At 42.9% G+C, this 20,865-nt stretch overlaps 2 protein-coding genes across 3 annotated transcripts; one reads left to right on the top strand and one right to left on the bottom strand.

Moving 5' to 3' along the window:
• Nucleotides 1–1,126: 1,126 nt before the first annotated feature.
• Nucleotides 1,127–1,582, top strand: LOC130890077 (cornifin-B). 2 transcript variants are annotated; one of them, XM_057794021.1, is made up of 2 exons: nt 1,127–1,225; nt 1,403–1,582. In XM_057794021.1, exons 1-2 carry the CDS (start codon nt 1,127–1,129, stop codon nt 1,580–1,582), a joined length of 279 nt encoding a protein of 92 aa, XP_057650004.1. The 2 variants fall into 2 exon arrangements, with proteins under 2 accessions (XP_057650004.1, XP_057650003.1); XM_057794020.1 differs by having other exon boundaries at nt 1,127–1,582.
• A 15,374-nt stretch (nt 1,583–16,956) lies between these two features.
• On the bottom strand, nt 16,957–17,283 carry LOC130889891 (small proline-rich protein 2H). The gene has a single exon (XM_057793826.1). It carries the CDS (start codon nt 17,281–17,283, stop codon nt 16,957–16,959), a length of 327 nt encoding a protein of 108 aa, XP_057649809.1.
• Nucleotides 17,284–20,865: the final 3,582 nt, after the last annotated feature.

Genomic DNA, 20,865 nt, shown 5'->3' with positions numbered 1-20,865 from the left:
TGTTCCTTCTATAAAAAGCCAGCGTGAAGAGGATGCCACACCAGATCCCAGTGATCATCCTGCAGACCAGGTAAGCTTCTCTACATGGATAACTTCACCATTTACTTTCTGCATTTATGTAACTTTTTACTGGTGCCTCGTTTGCATTTAGGGTGTCTTTTTTCTCCTCTTACTGAAATTTAGTTGTAGATATAAGGCAGACGAATCACCTGAATTGTAAACCGTAAAAACTTTCACTTAAAAGTAGTCACGATTGAAGGAACTTTAGATGTAATTGGTGTGTGCCACCAATCCTTGCTGTGTCTGTGTCTGTGTAAGACCACAAGCCCAAGCCTATCACACTTCTAGTGACATCATTTCTTTATCTGCAAGTTTAATGCTGAGAATTTTATTCTTTCAATAAAAGTGTTTGTTAGAGTTTGCTGTATCTGGTGTTTTGGACTGTAAAGGGTAATTCAGAGAAGGGAGAATTTTCTCTATAAAACTGCATCTCAGTTAGAAGAATAGGAACTAAAGGCAGTACTGTGTGGGGGTCAGTGCCAGGAGACAGGGCAGGAGCTACGGCAAGATGGGAAGGCAAGAAAAATTTCCTAAGTTCTTGCTCTAGGAAAGCTGCCTAAAATTGGCATAGCAGGTGATCTGTGGCAGTTGGGCCAGTCTGAGCAAGCAGGTGGGAGTGAAGCACCTGAGACAGAAGACATGTGTGAGCCACATGTGCTGGCGAGGTGGCCTGGAGGACCACAGGTGTCCTACAGGTGACAAACGTCTTACTTATTTCAGATGAGCAGTGGGCTGTGAGCATTTTAATATTCTTATTTTCCACATGCCATCACATTTCCACAGGGGCCAATGGCATCGGTCTCATATTCTTGCTAAAGCCCTCTGCTATGTTGCCAGCTGTGCCTTATGATAGGGAGGAAGAGGGGAGAATTGGAAAAACCAGCTAGTTTAGAACCAAACGTATCACCGTTAAGGACCCTCATGGCAAAGACCCCTCTGTGGTAGAGAGAGAAAGGAGAAGCTCTACTTCTTCATGCATTTGAAGTGGCATTGCCAATAGTTTCTCGTGAAGCCATTCCCTCTGTAAATCATCTATTCTGTTTCTAGGCCCGGCCATCTTGGAAGCATGAGTTCACACCAGCAGAAGCAGCCCTGTGAAGAACCACCTCAGCTGCACGAGCAGCAAGTGAAACAGCCTTGCCAGCCACCACCTCAGGAGCCATGTGTCTCTCAAATCAAGAAGCCATGTGACACCAAGGTTCCGGAGACCAGCCACCCCAAGGCTCCTGAGCCCTGCCACCCCAAGGCCCCTGAGCCCTGCCACCCCAAGGCTCCTGAACCCAACCACCCCAAGGCTCCTGAGCCCTGCCACCCCAAGGCCCCTGAGCCCTGCCACCCCAAGGCTCCTGAACCCAGCCACCCCAAGGCTCCTGAGCCCTGCCACCCCAAGGCCCCTGAGCCCTGCCATCCCAAGGCCCCTGAGCCCTGCCACCCCAAGGCCCCTGAGCCCTGCCACCCCAAGGCTCCTGAGCCCTGCCCCTCAACTGTCACTCCAGAACTAACCCAACAGAAGACAAAGTAAAAGTAATGTAGTCCAAAACTGTGCCCCGGGGAGCTAACCACAGGAGGGATGCTGAGCCCCACCCTTGCATCACAGTCCCGTCTCTCATTTATACCTGAAAATAAAGTACTACGAAGGTTTTTTTTGTCTACATATATGAGGCCTCTGAGTCTCTGAATTCAAATGAGGACTTGGTTCCTGCACTAGTTTGTCTATTCAAAATTCTTCTGAAGAGGGACCAAGATGCAAGTGATTCAATTCTGTTATTTCCCCATTAAAGCTCCTCCCACTCCTGACTATAAATTGTTGTCTGTCTCAGTGACTTCTTCCTTTTCCTCATAAAGCAAAAGCTACTCACAGACACAGGAGGGCATACAAGGGCTTCCTTAAGTTGGCACTTGACCCTGGCACTAAGACTGGGTCCTAGCCCTGGCAGGTGGATGCTCTTCCCACTGAGGATGCCTAGGGTGCCAGAGGAATGTTACGTAATGTCATCAGAGGCTTTTGCTTTGGACAAGTGGTACTAGAGGAGGCTTCTCCTCTTACAACTCCGCGAGTCATTCTAGAGTTTAATTAGTACCTGACCAAGCTAAATCTGACGTATCTAAACCAAGTGCTCTGTCCCCAAAATAGACCAACATATCCAACTGCTTCTGTTCCCTTCAAGGAATCTTCTAGCAGATATGAATCTGTCCCTTCTCATTCGTTTCTTCTGTATACCCACAATTCAAATTCCCCCCAACAAATTCTAAGACTTATCTCAGCAAGTCCTCTTCTTTCTGTGTCAGGGAATCTCTTAGAGGGATGTGTTTTGCATTCCACCCCACCATCCAAAACACACACACACACACGCTCTCACACACTCCCATACTCACATATACATGCACACATATATACAGATCATGCACACATATGCTCATATACTCACATATACATGCACACATATGCTCACATTCATACATACAAGCACACTCACATACAGACTAACACACACATGCATATGCTCACATATGCTCACATTCATACACACAGTCTCTCTCTCCCCCTTTCTCTCTCTGTCTCTGTCTCTGTCTCTCTCTCTCTCTCTCTCACACACACACACACACACACACATACACTGCAGTTCTCATAGAGTAACAAACAAAACCTGGTTCACCAGATGCTCAGGCCAGAGCTTTATCTGAACAGAAGGAAAACTTATATCCCACCAGAAAACATGAGCCATTTCCAGGAAGCTAAGTGAAACTTCAGCTGTCTGTGTAACACAGTTAGCTTTGCATGTCACAGACAAGTGTCTACAGCACATTTGTTGACCGTGTCAGAGACTTATACATACATCTCAACTCTAGTCTGAGTTTCAGAAGTCTTGATGTTCTCGTTTCCTGGTCGGGAGGCAGCTGAACCTTGGTTCACTTCTGAGTAGACATCTTTACAGGCAGAATGAGGCTTTGGTTGGTGTTGGCCCAGCTAAGGACACTGCAGAGGTGACACCTGGAACTAAGGAAGGGGCATTTCATTGAGGAAGGCTTTCAAGAAAGGCCTGAATCTAAGCACACTGGAGTAAGATGGAAATAAGACTCTGAAGTAAGCACACACAAGGTGCCCAGAAGGGAGGTTGACCCGCCCATGTCTCAGGAAATTAAATAAAAAGCTTCCATTGAGAACATTCACAAGAAAATCTGCCCTACACTTTGAGTAAGTGGAAGCCCTGGTAAAGAGGCAGACCTTCATTCATTCAATCCCCAGGAATGGTTTGTCTCTCAAACACAATTGCTACAAGTCTTCATTTCTTTCATAGCATCTTCCTATAAATATACCCCCTCACACACACACCCTATGTTTTCATAGCATCTTCCTATAGATTTACCCCACACACACACCCTATGTTTTCTAGCATCTTCCTATAGATTTACCCCCTCATGCAACCCTATGTTTTCTTTCCTCGTGATACAGCAGAAAATTCCACTCTCATTTAGAAGCAATAGTTAACATTTATTACTAGATGTCTGCACAAAAGGTCTCCAGAAAGGCACCAACTTTTTTTTTAACTTTAAATTTTTTACTCATTTTGTCTACCAGTCACAGTTTCCCTCCCTCCCCTCCTCTGACTTCACCTCTCCCAACCTTCCTACCCACTCCTCCTAAGGGTAATGCCTCCCATGGGAGTCAACAAAACCTGGCACACTCAGTTAAGGCGGGACCAAGGCCCTCCCCCTGCATCAAGGCTGAGCAAGGCATTCCACTATATGGAAGGGGGTCCAAAAAGCCAGCTCCTGCAACAGAGATGGATCCTGGTCCCACTGCTAGAGGCCCCTCAAACAGACCAAGTTGCACAACTATTGCCTGTATACAGAGGGCCAAGTTCAGTCCCATGCAGGCTTCCCAAAAATCAGTCTAGAGTCCATGACTTCCCACTAGTGCAATTCCTTTAGCCACTTCCGGGTTCTGAGGCCAGTACATGTATCCCAGGTGCACATGCGTGAGTCACCCGCCATTAGCATCACCAGCGTCTGACGTAGAAGCCCCCGTATGCAGGCACAGGGTGTAGCGTTCCTTGCCAGTCATCAGCATCTGATGTGGGCATGCCTTTCCCCCTCATGCGCATGTGCTGGGAAACCTTTAAAAGCTAAAGGCACCATTCCCATGCTCTCCTCCTCCCCTTCTGTTCACCGTTTCCCCAGTTCGTCTGCACAGATCTTCTCAATAAACTTATACACATCGGTTTGTTTGTGTCTCATGCTCTCTCCTCATCTCTGCAGGACATTTTAACTAGCTCCCTTCAGATGTCTCTGTGGGCTTCTCCATCATGATCTTGACCCCTCTTGCTCATATAATCCCTCCTCCCTCACTTCGACTGGACTCCAGGAGCTTGGCCCAGTGCTTGGCTGTGGATCTCTGCATCTGCTTCCTTCAGTTACTGGATGGAAGTTCTATGGTGACATTTAGGATATTCACCTATCTGATTACTGGGGAAGGCCAGTTCAGGCACCCTCTCCACTATTGCTAGGAGTCTTAGCTGGGGTCAGGCTTGTGGGTTCCTGGAAATTTCCCTAGCACCAGTTTTCTCCCTAACCCCATAATGACTCCCTCTATCAAGATACCTCCTTTCCTTTAAGTCTAATATCCACTAATGAGTGAGTACACACCGTGTTTGTCTTTCTGGGTCTTTCGTCCTCATTCAGAATGCTTTTTAATAGTTCCATCCATTTGCCTGCAAATTTCAAGGGATAGATAGCCTACAGTCCACAACCCCAACGAAGCCAGGAAATGAGGAGGACACTAAGAGAGAAGTACATGGATCCCCCTGGGAAGGGGCAATAAAGATCTCCTGAGTAGAGTGGGAGTGTGGGGGGAGTGTGGAGGGCGGAAGGGGGTGTGGCTTAATGTCCTGCTGACCTGGCACCAGAGGGAGAGCAAGAAACCTCCACTAGCCCCTGAAACCCAGCTGGGCTATGCCTGGCCTGCCTCTGGAGTTTTCACACATTCCCTCCGCCTTTCTTTGTGCGACAGATACATTTTGTTCCTCTGTGAATCTTGACTGAGAGTTTCCCATGGACACAAAGCCTATGCAAAACTAGGTCTAGAGGAAACCCAGAAAACCGTGGTACCTCATGAATCAGGTATTTGCACCTGGCATTGTATTGTCAGAAGCGTCCACCAGTTTGTTTAAAGATATAGAAATCCACTAACTAAAATGTTAATATAGGAAAAAAATAAAGATGCGGGAAGGCGCTTCAGTTCACCGCGACTGAGCCCCCTGCAGCCACAGAGGCTAAGTTCATTCTCACGTGTCTCTGAGTCTTCATTTCACCATCTGCATAAACCCACACATCTGAAATATTCGCAACATGTGGGAGAGGAGAACCTGAGAGACTAAGAAGATTGAGTTGGGGGAAGAGCAGAGAGGGAGAGCAAGGAAAGAGATATCTTGATAGAGAGAGCCTTTATGGGGTTAGAGAGAAACCTGGCACCAGGAAAATTCCCAGAAATCCACAAGGATGACCCCAGCTAAGAATCTAGGCAGAGGTGGAGAGGGTACCTTAACTGTCCTTCGCCTGTAATCGATGACTGTTTGGGCGGGGCTTCACCCCAGCCTCTGGCATCCGTTTTGGAATGTTGGGTGGAAAACTCCATTTCAAGCCACCTCCCCAGGGAGTTGCCACAGTCCAGACTACACCTCCAAGAAAGCCCAGCAAACAGTGATCCCTTCCCAGAGAGGGTCAAGACCACTCCCAAAGGCTACTTAAACTGGCCCCCAGAGACCAAACACATTGTGGTTCTGGTTCACCTTTCCCCTCTTTGTGTTTTCCCGGAGGTCCACCCGGGAGTGCTAGTGTCCATTGAACCTGGGCTTCTTCTAATTTGATCTGATTTGGTCTAATTTGAATTATTGCATAAGCAGAAAGGTTTGGGCTGGGAAAAAAAACTTAACATTTGGAGGTCCCATGGCGGGGGGGAGGGGGGTTCCCACTGGCCCAGGGTTTCGTGTTGGAAAACGCCCTTCTCGCCCATGCTCTCCACCAGGCTAAGATCGGCTTTGTCTGGTGAGTTCCCCCTTTTCAAAAACATGGGCCCTTAGGTTTGTTGGGTGGTCTGTTAAAGCCGTGTCCACACTGGACCCCCAGCCTGACCAAAAGCAGTGAGACAGTCCTTGCTGAGGTGGGATTCCATGGGATGGAGACATCTGCCCAGGCAATTCTCACATCACTCTGTTTTTTGACTCAAGAGTCTTATCACAGTAGACGCATTGTAGTGCCGATACTTGGCATAGACTCGTGAAAACGGACACTTGCAATTTGAGGCCTGATCTCCAAACACCCTTGGGCTGCCTTTTGCAAAAATCATTTAAATTGGGGGTATCTAACACCCAACATAAAACAAACAAGGCTTCATACCCATGGTTTCTGGATGCTGTGCTTCTGCTTCCACTCCCCTTCCCTGCTCCCCTCTCTGCTTCTCTGGCTGTTTGCTGTTTGTCTCATGCTGGGACTCTGTCCTCCCCCCATCATCCCACCTCCCTGTCCTTCCACTCTAAAACTGCATAGGTGTTCTATCCTTTATTTCTGTTCTCTCTTGCAGCATCTGCTAATCTAATCCTTAATGGGACCACCTGTGTACTTCCCTTCTGCCACCTATACCAGGGTTTTTAAGTTGGTCAGCTGACACAGGTTTCTAAAAAAATTTATTTATCTGTCTGTTAAAATAATGTGGTCAGACATAACACCGCCTAGCTCAGCCTGTCTGGGCACTGGGGGCAAATCCTCAGGGCAAACAGGCGGGCGGGAGTTCCTTTGTTTCACAGGCCTGCCTGCACCAAGCAAGGTAGGCGCTTTGTTTACTAACTACCCAACCAGCACGGAGATCTGAGCTCGGTACCAGGAGAGCCATCATTGGGGTGAGTTGGTGACGCGGCAGCAGCCCCGGACAGGGAACTCAGAAATTCCTCACCCACCCCCATCCCTCCTGGGCTCCCTGCAGAGACCCTACTCCCCGCAGACTGCCTCTCTCGTCCTAGCCCATCCAGCTTGCATCCAGAACCCTCTTCCTTCTGCCCCCTTCCTTCTTTGGGCACATAACACTGCCTAGCTCAGCCTGTCTGGGCGCAGGGGGCGAATCCTCAGGGCAAACAGGCAGGCGGGAGTTCCTTTGTCTCACTGGCCTGCCTGCACCAAGCAAGGTAGGTGCTTTGTTTACGAACTACCCAACCAGCACGGAGATCTGATCTCGGCACCAGGAGAGCCATCATTGGGCACGGAGAGCTAATCTTGGCACCAGGAGAGCCATCATTGGGCAAGGAGATCTGATATTGTCACCAGGAGAGACATCACTGGAGCACCAGGAGAACGATCACTGGGGAGTACCATCACTGGGAAGGTACAACAGTAGGCAAGGAGACCTGATCCTGTAAAAGAAGATCCATAGGAGAGCATTCGGAGGAAGAGATGGGCAGGCGCCAATGCAAGAATTCACCCAACAATCTGAAAAATAATATGAAACCACCAGAACCCAGCGACCTCACAACAAAAGGACATGAACACCTTAATCATGAAGAAGTAGAAAAAAATGACTTTATGAAAGTGATTGATGCCCTTAAACAGCATGTAAAAAATGCCCTTATAGAAATGGATGAGAAGTATAACAGAAAGTTTGAAGAATTGAGTAAATCAGTGAATGATACCCTAGGAAACCAAGGAAAAACAATTAAACAGATAATTGAAACAGTTCAAGTCTTGAAAACTGAAATGGAGACAAAGAAGAAAACACAAACAGAAGGCTGGCTGGACATGGAAAATCTAGGTAAACGAATAGAGTCTGCAGAAACAAGCATAAGCAACAGAATACAAGAGATAGAAGAAAGAATCTCAGATTCTGAAGATACCATAGAGAAAATAAACACGCTGATCAAAGAAAACGGCAAGGCCAACAAACTCTCATCACAAAACATTCAGGAAATATGGGACACAATAAAAAGACCAAACGTAAGAATAATAGGAGTAGAAGAAGGAGAAGAAGTACAGCTCAACGGTCCAGAAAATATATTTAATAAAATTATAGAAGAAAACTTTCCCAACCTAAAGAAAGATATACCTATGAAGGTTCAAGAAGCATACAGAACACTGAATAGGCTGAATCAAAAAAAAAAAAAAATCCCCTCGCCATATAATAATCAAAACACAAAGCAAACAGAACAAAGAAAGAATATTAAGAGCTGCAAAGAAAAAAGGCCAAGTTACTTATAAAGGTAAACCTATCAGACTTACACCTGACTTCTCTATGGAAACCATGAAAGCCAGAAGGTCCTGGATAGATGTACTGCAGAAACTAAGAGACTGTGGATGCAATCCCAGACTACTATACCCAGCCAAACTTTCGTTCACTGTAAATGGAGAAAACAAAATTTTCCAGGATAAAAACAAATTTAAACAATACGTAGCCACAAATCCAGCCTTACAGAAAGTAATAGAAGGAAAATCACTAACCAAGGAGTCCAACATTGACCACAATATCTCAGACAATTAGAGGCCTTTCACCAGCACAACTCGAAGAAGGGAAACACACAAAATTTACTACTAAAAAAATGACCGGAGTTAACAACCACTGGTCATTAATATCACTTAATGTCAATGGACTCAACTCACCTATAAAAAGGCACAGACTAAGAGATTGGATATGAAAACAAGATCCAACATTCTGCTATTTACAAGAAACACACCTCAACCACAAAGACAGACACCTACTCAGAGTAAAGGGTTGGGATAAGGCTTATCAAGTAAATGGACCTAAGAAATAAGCAGGTGTGGCCATACTAATTTCTAACAAAGTTGACTTCAAACTTAAATCAATCAGAAGAGATGGAGAGGGACATTTTCTACTCATAACAGGAACAATTCATCAGGATGAAGTCTCAATCCTGAATATCTATGCCCCTAATATAAAAGCACCCACGTACGTAAAAGAAACATTGCTAAAACTCAAGGCAGCAATCAAACCGCACACATTAATAGTAGGAGACTTTAACACTCCTCTCTCACCAATGGACAGGTCAATTAGACAGAAACCTAACAGAGAAATAAGAGAATTAATGGAGGTAATGAATCAAATGGACTTATCAGACATCTATAGAATATTCCACCCAAATAGGAAAGAATATACCTTCCTCTCTGCAGCTCATGGAACCTTCTCGAAAATTGACCACATACTCGGTAACAAAGCAAACATCCACAGTTACAAAAAAATATCTGTAACCACCTGTATCTTATCAGATCACCATGGATTAAAGCTAGAATTCAACAACAATGCTACCCCCAGAAAGCCTACAAACTCATGGAAACTGAACAGTCAACTACTGAACCATACCTGGATTAAGAAAGAAATTAAAGTCTTCCTTGAATTCAATGAAAATAAAGAAACAACATACTCAAACTTATGGGACACTATGAAAGCAGTCCTGAGAGGAAAGTTCATAGCACTAAGTGCCCACTTAAAGAAAACAGAGAAAGCACACATTGGAGACTTAACAGCCCACCTGAAAGCTCTAGAAAAAAAAAGAAGCAGACTCACCTAGAAGGAGTAGAAGACTGGAAATAATCAAACTAAGGGCTGAAATCAACAAAATAGAAACACAGAAAACAATTGAAAGAATCAATGAAACAAAAAGCTGGTTCCTGGAGAAAATCAACAAGATTGATAAACCCCGATCCAAACTAATCAAACGGCAGAGAGAGAATTTGCAAATTAATAAAATCAGAAATGAAAAGGGGGACATAACCACAGACACAGAGGAAATTCAGAGAATCATTAGATCTTACTACAAAAGCCTGTATGCCACAAAGCTGGAAAATGTTAAAGAAATGGACACCTTTTTAGATGAATACCATATACCAAAGTTAAACCAGGACCAGGTAAACAACCTAAATAGACCTGTGAGTTGCGAAGAATTAGAAGCTGTTATCGAAAACCTCCCTTCCAAAAAAAGTCCAGGACCAGATGGTTTCAATGTGGAATTCTACCAGAACTTCCAAGAAGACCTAATACCTATACTCCTAAATGTATTTCACAATATAGAAACAGAAGAGTCATTGCCAAATTCCTTCTATGAAGCTACAGTAACTCTGATACCAAAACCACACAAAGACTCAACCAAGAAAGAAAATTACAGGCCAATCTCACTCATGAACATCGATGCAAAAATCCTCAACAAAATACTGGCAAACCGAATCCAAGAACACATTAGAAAAATTATCCATTATGATCAAGTAGGCTTCATCCCAGAGATGCAGGGCTGGTTTAACATACGCAAATCTATCAATGTAATCCATCATATAAATAAACTGAAAGAAAAAACCATATGATAGTTTCATTAGATGCTGAAAAAGCATTTGACAAAATTCAACATCCCTTTATGATAAAAGTCTTGGAGAGATTAGGGATACAAGGGTCATACCTAAATATAATTAAAGCTATTTACAGCAAGCCAACGGCTAACATCAAATTAAACAGAGAGAAACTTAAAGCCATCCCACTAAAATCAGGAACACGACAAGGATGTCCACTCTCTCCATACCTCTTCAATATAGTGCTTGAAGTTCTAGCAATAGCAATAAGACAACATAAGGTGATCAAGGGGATTCGAATTGAAAAGGAAGAAGTTAAACTTGCGTTATTTGCAGATGATATGATAGTGTACTTAAGCGACCCCAAAAACTCCTCCAAAGAACTCCTACAGCTGATAAACGCCTTTAGTAATGTGGCAGGATACAAGATCAACTCCAAAAAATCAGTCGCCCTCTTATACACAAAGGATATGAAAGCAGAGAGGGAAATAAGAGAATCATCACCTTTCACGATAGCCACAAACAGCATAAAATATCTTGGGGTAACTCGAACCAAGGAAGTGAAAGATCTATTTGACAAGAACTTTAAGTCTTTGAAGAAAGAAATTGAAGAGGATACCAGAAAATGGAAGGATCTCCCTTGCTCTTGGATTGGGAGGATCAACATAGTAAAAATGGCAATTATACCAAAGGCAATCTATAGATTCAATGCAATCCCCATCAAGGTCCCATCAAAATTCTTCACAGATCTTGAGAGGACAATAATCAACTTTATATGGAAAAACAAAAAACCCAGGATAGCCAAAACAATCTTATACAATAAAGGAACTTCTGGAGGCATTACCATCCCTGACTTCAAACTCTATTACAGAGCTACAGTAATGAAAACAGCGTGGTACTGGCATAAAAACAGAGAAGTCGACCAATGGAATCATATAGAAGACCCGGATTTTAACCCACAAACCTATGAACACCTCATTTTCGATAAAGGAGCTAAAAATATACAATGGAAGAAAGAAAGCATCTTCAACAAATGGTGCTGGCACAACTGGATGTCAACCTGTAGAAGAATGAAAATAGACCCATATCTATCACCATGCACAAAACTCAAGTCCAAATGGATCAAAGACCTCAATATCAATCTGAACACACTGAACCTGATAGAAGAGAAAATGTGAAGTACCCTACAACATATGGGCACAGGAGATCGCTTCCTATGTGTAACCCCAGCAGCACAGACATTAAGGGAAACATTGAATAAATGGGACCTCCTGAAACTGAGAAGCTTCTGTAAAGCAAAGGACACTGTCACTAAGACAAAAAGGCACCCTACTGACTGGGAGAAGATCTTCACCAATCCCGCAACAGACAAAGGTCTGATCTCCAAAATATATAAAGAACTCAAGAAATTAGACCGTAAAAGACTAAGCAATCCAATTATAAAATGGGGCACTGAACTGAACAGAGAATTCTCAACAGAAGAATTTCAAATGGCCAAAAAACACTTAAGGTCATGCTCAACCTCCTTAGCGATCAGAGAAATTCAAATCAAAACAACTTTGAGATATCATCTTACACCTGTCAGAATGGCTAAAATCAAAAACACCAAGGATAGTCTTTGCTGGAGAGGTTGTGGAGAAAGGGGTACCCTCATCCATTGCTGGTGGGACTGCAAACTTGTGCAACCACTTTGGAAATCAGTGTGGCGGTTTCTCAGAAAAATTGTGATCAACCTACCCCTGGACCCAGCAATACCACTCTTGGGAATATACCCAAGAGATCCCTTATCATATAACAAAAGCATTTGTTCAACTATGTTCATAGCAGCATTATTTGTAATAGCGAGAACCTGGAAGCATCCTAGGTGTCCTTCAATGGAAGAATGGATGAAGAAAGTGTGGAATATATACACATAAGAGTACTACTCTGCAGTAAAAAACAATGACTTCTCGTATTTTGCATGCAAATGGATGGAAATAGAAAATACTATCCTGAGTGAGGTAACCCAGACCCAAAAAGAAGATCATGGGATGTACTCACTCATAATTGGTTTCTAGCCATGGATAGGGGGCCACTGAGTCTATAATTTGTGGTCCTAAAGAAGCTAAACAAGAGGGCAAACCCAAGGAAAAACATATAGTTATCCTCCTGGCTATGGGAAATAGACAAAATTGCCGGGCCAAAAATTGGAATCTTGGGGGTAGGGTGGGATGGGGGTAAGGGGAGATGGAAAGAGAAAAGTGTGAAGGAGAGGATGAGGGGAACTTGGGGAAACGGGATGATTGGGGATATAGGAAGGTTGGATATGGGAGCAGGGAAACTCATATCTTAGTTAAGGGAGCCACCTAAGGGTTGGCAAGAAACTTGAACTTGGAGTGGCTACCAGATGCCCAGGGCAATGTCCCCAGTTAGTTCCTTGGGCACCTGATGATAGGGAACCTGAAATGAACCTATCCTATAGCCATACTGATGAATATCTTGCATATCACCATAGAACCTTCAACTAGTAATGGATGGAGATAGAGACAGAGACCCACACTGGAGCACCGGTCTGAGCTCCCAAGGTCCTAATGAGGAGCAGAAGGAGGGAGAACATGAACAACGAAGTCAGGACCACGAGGGGTGCACCCACCCACTGAGACAGTGTGGCCGATCTATTGGGAGCTCACCAAGGCCAGTTGGACTGTGACTGAAAAAGCACGGGATAAAATCGGACTCTCTGAACACGGCGGACAATGAGAGCTGACGAGAGGCCAAGGACAATGGCACGGGTTTTGATCCTACTTCAGGTTCTGGCTTTGTGGGAGCCTAGACAGTTTGGATGTTCACCTTCCTAGATCTGGATGGAGGGGGGAGGACCTTGGACTTTCCACAGGGCAGGGAACTCTGACTGCCCCTGGGACTGGAGAGGGAGGAGAAGAGGAGTGGGGGGGAGGGGGAGAGGGGCGGGAGGATGGGGAAGGAATAAAAATAAATAAATAAATAATGTGGTCACACTATGCTTTTATGTCTATGTGTGTATATATGTTTGTTTCCAAAATATGCTTGTCTTATTTCTCTGTGTGTATTTGTGTGTGTGTTTTAAGATCTGTAAAACTTATAACTCCAAATTAAAACATCTCTGGAAAAATACAAACTCATGGGTAGCCTCCATTTTTACCTCAGCTCCATCTTGAATAAGAGTACTCACATGTGTTAGTTTTCTTTGACTTATTAAAATATTCCTTTTAATCTTCTTACATTTACTAACATTGGTAAGCTCTAACTCATTGGGTAAAATACATGTCTAAATTTAACTTATATGTCTAATTTAAATATAACTAACAGGTAATGGTACTCAATCCTCAAGTGCCTTTACAGATCTGAGAGTATGGCATTTAACAAAAGAGCTTCGAACACAGACATGCCAGCTCCTGCAGCATCCTTTAGCTCCTCCAAGAAGACACATGGGTCACAAAAGACCTTCTGCCAGGAGGCTTGTTTTTGGGTTTGGCAAAGCCACCCACACAGCAGAAAGTAGCCTTCTACCTTATTAGCCTCCTGGATGCTACACTGGGGATGATTGTCTCATCCTGCCAAAACAGGGAAACTAAATCTTCCCCCCAAGGAAAATCTTTGGACCTCTTGTACTCAGTAGTTAATGGCAAGCACTGCTTCTAAGTCTGGTGTTCTCCAAAAACTATGGAGAGACTTGGGGTTCCCTATGTAATTAAAAATGTTGTCTCATTTCTGCTCATTTATCCCTCTTAGATTTGTTCAAAGACATTTGATGACTTAAAATAGTGGTAGTTCATTATCTCAGTTATTAAATTTCCTGCTAAAAATACAGACAGGTGTGCCTATTTCAGCAATGGTTCAGTATGGTTGGAGAAGCATCAGGTTTACTGCCATCCTGGAGATCTCAGGACTCTGTTTCTTGAGGGAGATGAGAAGGCAGGTGGCTAGGAGAAAAAAATATATTAATATTGTCCCTATGAATGGAGCTAGCAGTGGGAAGGGTCATTAACTGTCAGAAAGAATGGGACAGAGAAGTGCCCTGGTTGTACCGGTGAGGATACATCTGGAACCTGATAATCCTGGACTATGAAACCTGGGAATAGGCACACCTGTCTATATTTTTAGCAGGAAATTCAAAATTCACAAGTGGTGTTGGCATAACTGGATGTCATCAAGTAGAAGAATGTGAATAGATTCATATCTACCACCATGCACAAAACTCAGGTCCAAATGGATCAAAGACTTCAATATAAATCCAGTTACACTAAAGCTGATGAAAAAGAAAGTAAAAAGTAGCCTTTAATGATTCTCACAAGGATCCACTTCCTAAATATAACACCAGTAGCACAGAGAGCGAGAACAACAATTAACAAATAGGATCTTCTGAAACTGAAAAGATTCTGTAAGGCAAAGGACACGGTCAACAAGACAAAACAAGAGCCTACAGAATGGGAATCCTCACCAATCCAACATTTGACAGAGAACTGATCTCCAAAATATATAAAGAACTCAAGAAATTAGACATTAAAATACCAAATAGACCAATGACTCTGAGATACAATTTTACACCTGTCATAACGACTAAGATCATGACAACTTATGCTAGAGAGGATGCGGAGTAAGGAGAACACTTCTCCATTGCTGGTGGGAATGCAAACTTGTACAACAACTTTGGAAGTCAGTATGGCAATTTCTCAAAAAATTTGAAATCAATCTACCTTAAGACCCAGCAATACCACTCTTGGGCATATACCCAAAGGATGCTCAATCATACCCCAAGGACGTGTGTTCAACTGTGTTCATAGCAGCATTATTCCTAATATTCAGAACCGAAAAACAACCTACATTATCAACTTTATAACATGCTGATCAACTTCCCAAGAACACTTTCATCACCCTATCCTTTGCAACACCTATTAGAGAGGTAACTCAGCTTCCTTAGGCTGGGCTCACACTGTGCGGACCTCGAATGATTCAGGCCTATCTTCAGGCACTTCTAATATAACAACCTTAGCAATATTGTGGTTATTGTAGTTTAAACTTAATAGAAGACTCATCCACTTACAATCCCACGTGGACACACAGGACCACAATATGTAAGAACTAACTTGGTTAGGAGGCTGGGCACTTGGTAACTGATCTGCGTGGCAGCAGTGACTGCAAATCTTATTAACATTAAAAACACCAAAATGTTTCAAATATGGAGTCAGAAGACTTGGGCAAATAATGGTAATAGGATGTGGATTGTTAGAGAAGGAAGGTGGCATGTGTATAGCGGAGACAGAAAATCTTCCACGTGGTCCCCTTCCTTTCTTTTATTATGTAATCCCTACATTTTAAGGACTGTTAGGAGTATGCACTGGCACTCTACCAATTCCCCAAAACTTCATTTTCCTGAAATATTGAATAAAAAAATGAGTTTGACTAGGAAATAAAATGTTCAGAATAGTACATTTAAATCGTATTTTCTGTACCAGTTACAAATAAGTTACATTTGAATAACTTATACATGTAAGTAACAATGGGCCAGGGCTGCTGATAGCTATTTACTAAGAGCTAATTCAGTCTCAGGCATTATGGTAACCGAATGAAAGAACTGACAACTCTGTGCCCAGAACAAGTTTATGGTGTGCATGTTAGTCTTCTGAACTGGGGAAGAGGAACTGAATTCCTCACTACTTAAATAATTTGTTCCTCAAAAGAACTAAATAATACTTGAAGACAATAAGAAGAGTTTGAAATATTTTAAAAATAATGTTTACTACGGCCTCAAATTCAGAGAAAACTGATCATTAGGGTTTTGCCTATCATTCCTTGCAGTTTGACTATAAATGCCCTCCATAATCCCATGTGCTTGAATCGGGAGGTTAGAACTGTTTAGAAAGTTGTGGAGCTTAAAGAAGGTGGAACTTTGCTGGTAACTGAGGGTGAGGTTTGAGATCTTGCAGCATGGACCACTCTTTGTCTGCTCTCCACTTTTTGTGTGTACATGCAATGTAACCATATACCTGCCACCATGCCTTCAACGCCATGACTGTACCTTTTCAATCTGTAAGCCAAAATAAGTTCCTTAAGTCACTTCTTGTGAGTTATTTATGTGCAGGAAAAATAAAAGTAAATAATACAGAATAAGAGGAAAAATCATACTACCCATAAGGAAAGTTTTCAAAGAAACATCTCTATACCATCACCAAAATTGTGCTTTATTGAGTAACAACAGTGACAATTATCTAAGCTGTAAAAGCCTCTGCCCAGGTGACAGGCAGACTGGAAAGGTTCCTCAGAGGGCACTGGGGTAACACCTGCTGTTCTTCCCTCTGTGTATCTGGGATGCTGTGCCACAGAGGAAGGATCATTTTCAGCAGTCCCTTGACGGTAGCAGGAGAATAGTCTCATGGAAATATCTTCCCTATCAGCAGTCATCTTTGGCATATCAGGGGTGAAGAGTGGAAAAGATTCTTCAAAATCCATGACAGGTTTTGAAGGAACGGTAGATGAGTTGCTATGGAACTAGGTGAGATGGAGTCCCTTCTCCTATCTTGGTCCTGGTGACTGCTGAAGCACTCACAAGTTCTTCTGTGGGCACTTCTGCTGGCAGGGTGAAGGAGGTTGCACAGGAGGACATTTCTGCTGGCATGGCTGAGGGGGGCATGGCTCTGGGCACTGTGGAGAAGGACAAGGCTCAGGGCACTTTGGAGGAGGGCAAGGCTCAGGGCACTGTGGAGGAGGGCAAGGCTCAGGGCACTGTGGGGGAGGGCAAGGCTCAGGGCACTTTGGAGGAGGGCATGGCTCAGGGCACTTTGGAGGAGGACAAGGCTCTGGACACTTTGGAGGTGGGCACATGGGAGGAGGCTGGCAGGGCTGCTTGCACTGCTGCTGTTGGTAAGACATCGTGCTGAAGGCTCAGGATCTGAAAGACATTGCATAGCAATTCTCACAAGAGGTGATTTTCATAAAGAAAACTGGTCTATAGGATTTTGGACAGTAATTCTCTCGCATACAAACAGTACTCCCAACTAAGTCTTTTAGGACTTCCTAGATTTTCCCTTCCAATTTAGTGTTTTGTTTCATTTAACTTTGCAGATCCTTCTTTGGTTGCATTCCCCATACCCAAAAACATCTGTTTTAAAGAATATAGTATTTCTTGCCAAAACAACATATTCAATTTCTGAAACCCTAAGTAATCTCAAAACCAATCCTTATCACCATTAGCACCTGTAAAATTCAAGACAGAACATGGGTTTCACATCAGAGGATACCTAGGAAAATTAAAAGGTCTCTAATGCCTGCCAAGAGATAGGCCTTTGAAAAGGGCACCAAAATGTAAGAAAATAAAAATACTCTGTTCTGTCACCATCTTCAAAGCAACCCTTCCCTATTGTCTTGGTTTTCCATATGGATTATCAGCCACCTATACACAAAGGCAGAAACAAGCTAACACAGTATGGATCACTCTGCCACGTTGCTGAATTTTAGATTGGTAACTAACATTCAACCCATGATCACAGTTTGAAATCACCAACTGTTCTCTCTAAAGTAAACTACATGAGAAGACCATAGACAGAGATCAATTCAGGAGATCAGACTCACCAGGTTCTCCGTAGTCTGGGGCTTGAGTAGCAATGGTGTTACACTTCTTCATCCAACTCTTTTTTATAGGACTGGCTGCCCCACCCAGTAGGACGTAGAGCCACTAGATGGTGGGCTGGTCCAACAATTTCCTAACTAAAATGCAAATCTGGGTATAACTGGCTTAACCAGGACTCTCCAAAACAGGAAATATCCTGTCCTTGGACATAGTCACTGGGACGAGAGCAGTGACTCAAAGGTCATTCTTTCTTTCTTTCTTTCTTTCTTTCTTTCTTTCTTTCTTTCTTTCTCAGTTTCAGTCTTATGTTGCAGCTGGAGAAACTGGGGATTTTCCACCTGGTTGCCCAAAATTGTCTTTCTTGGTTTTAGATGCTATCTTTCATCTTTGCCATATCTGAAAACTGTCTACTTCAACTGTTTGCCACTTTGCAACATGTAGGTTTATTTAATCGCATAAGACTCTTAATCGTGAAATTTGATGACTGTTTCTCAATAAAGCTATATGTAGTCAATGTGTTTGTGAGCCCTGTCTTTTCTCATTCCTTTGTTGTTCTAAGAAGACTGGCTGTAAAGAGCACATTACATGTTTAAAGTGCCATTGCTAGAGCCTGCTTGTCTTGTTGAAATGATTAAAAAGTCTTCCAAAAATCAATGTAATTGAATTTTAACTAAAAAAATAAAGGCAACTATAAAAATAATATTACTTTATAATTAGAGATGGAAGAATAGAATGAAGAAGATGAAACAAAGCCTTTAACTAGCCTCAGCCCTGCTCTGAGAAGCACAGAGGCACTGAATCAACACCAGTGAAGCACGTTAGCTTCCTGTGACCGTCGATACTTCTGACAGTAAGGAAGGGTTTAGACGAGACTGCCGTTATCCATGTCCCTATAGGGAAAGAATCATCAGTTCAGCACCTGAGACTAGGAAACCCCACTGATGGATGGCTCACACAGGTTAGTGCACATACCACAGGGCAAAGTCAATAGAATTTATTCGGCAGGTCACTTACTTCTCTCCATATCCTCAATCACATCTAAAGCATCTTCTGAGAAGAAAAAACAAAGTCTGAGTTCTGATAACCAAAGTAAGAAAATTATCTGGCCATCTGGGATTGGAGTGTCACATAGCATCATCTGAGTTACTCTTGAGACTCTCGTTCTAGACACCTCATAACAAAGGGAATAAAAGGTTAAAGGGGAATGATGGAATAGGAAGGGTTAAATTCGAATGGGAAGTCAGGATAAAGGAGGGAATATAGAGAATGATAGCTAATGCTAAAAACCAGTTGATAAAGCCGTTTGGATGCCTACTGCCATATAAGCTTCCTGAAATGTATACATATACATATGTAAAAAGAGTTTTAATAGTGTTACCTCACAATGGGAGCCCAAGTACTGTAACTTGTCACCTTAGGCTAGCAAATAAAAACCCCAGTACCAGAAAAGAATTATCTCTATTGTACAATTCATCAGCAGGGTCCCACAGACTACCAAGTATTATAGGCTATTGATAATACTCTTGGTTACCCTCCAGAACTCTATTGTTTGACCCTCTGCCTGGCACTGAAGACACTACATGCTTGAGACACAGAATAAGGAGAGAGAAAGCAGACACTCAGCTAAAAACCTTGCACTAACTAACTCATGACTCTGGAGTTTCGTAGGCATGCTTCCAGAGGATGAAAATCATCATTAGTCTTACCCATCTGTGAAACCTATGAGTTACAATGACTGGCCTGATGACATATGCCCACTGGTGCAATTGTGTCAGGAATGTTATGGGAGCAACCAACTACTTTCTGATTATATCTAGAGACTTGCTCGACGAGAAGGAACCAATACCTGCTTTTGGTACTGTTGATGCAGCCAAGAATCTGTGACTGAGTAGGTCACAGGCCCTAGGGGAGAAGGCAATATTATTGTTCTGCTAAATGGGCATATCATTGAAATGATTCCACACGGCCTATTGCTATACCCATAGATCAGTGTATCACTTGTTCCTCATCAAAGAACTTTTGCTTGCAATATGGTAATTAACACCAAGTTACTCAAAAGGTCAATGTACAGAGAATAGGCATCCTTAGTATTTTCTACATTGTTAGATTGAGTGGGAAGATTGTAAGAACCAGAGGTTGTGAGTAACATCAAGGAAACAGTGTTTCCCAAACACATATTACAGTTTTACATATGAACCACAGAAACTGGGGGGCAGCATGGACAAAATCTATGCAAGCTCAAGCCAGACAAAGAACTCAGCACAGAGAAATGAAGGTAGCTATTTGCATTTGACAGCTACTGGGAAACAGTTGGTTTTCTTTGATGAGCTTACTCCATGTAGGTTGACAACGCTCTAGGATAGGTCACACTGCTAAGACTCCTTGAGCACTACAATCTGAACTTGGTAGACAGAGGGAGGAAACTACAAGTTGGGTTTGCAGTGAAGGAACAGTGGAAAGGGTTGATAGAGGAGTTGGTAGATGAGGGGATTAATGTAAAATCACACAATCTGAAATAATCAAAGAATTAATAAAGTATTATATTAAAGGAATAATACCCAAAAGAGAAGTGTCATGTTTTCCCAGAAGTTGAATTTAGAGGTGAAGGTTAATATACTCTTATACCTATATTTAAATTTCATGATGAAAACTTTACTCTTTACAAAGATACTTACTAATAAAACAGTTTTTAACATAGGGACTACTAACCCTGAAAGCACTGGCACCAGAGTTGGGGCAGCCTAAATCTCCTTCCAGGATGAGACACACACAGAAGTTAAGTTCCTTCCAAAGATGTTCCATGAAGAGCAGTCACAGAAGATCAAGATCACACAGCACACTTTCTTCAATATGATCCTCCAGTATCTGAGATATGGAACGCATGA

This window comes from Chionomys nivalis, chromosome 18 (genome assembly GCF_950005125.1).
Source record: "Chionomys nivalis chromosome 18, mChiNiv1.1, whole genome shotgun sequence".
NCBI lineage: Eukaryota > Metazoa > Chordata > Mammalia > Rodentia > Cricetidae > Chionomys > Chionomys nivalis.
Note: the sequence above shows the minus strand (reverse complement) of the source record. Positions and strands in the feature narration are given on the sequence as shown.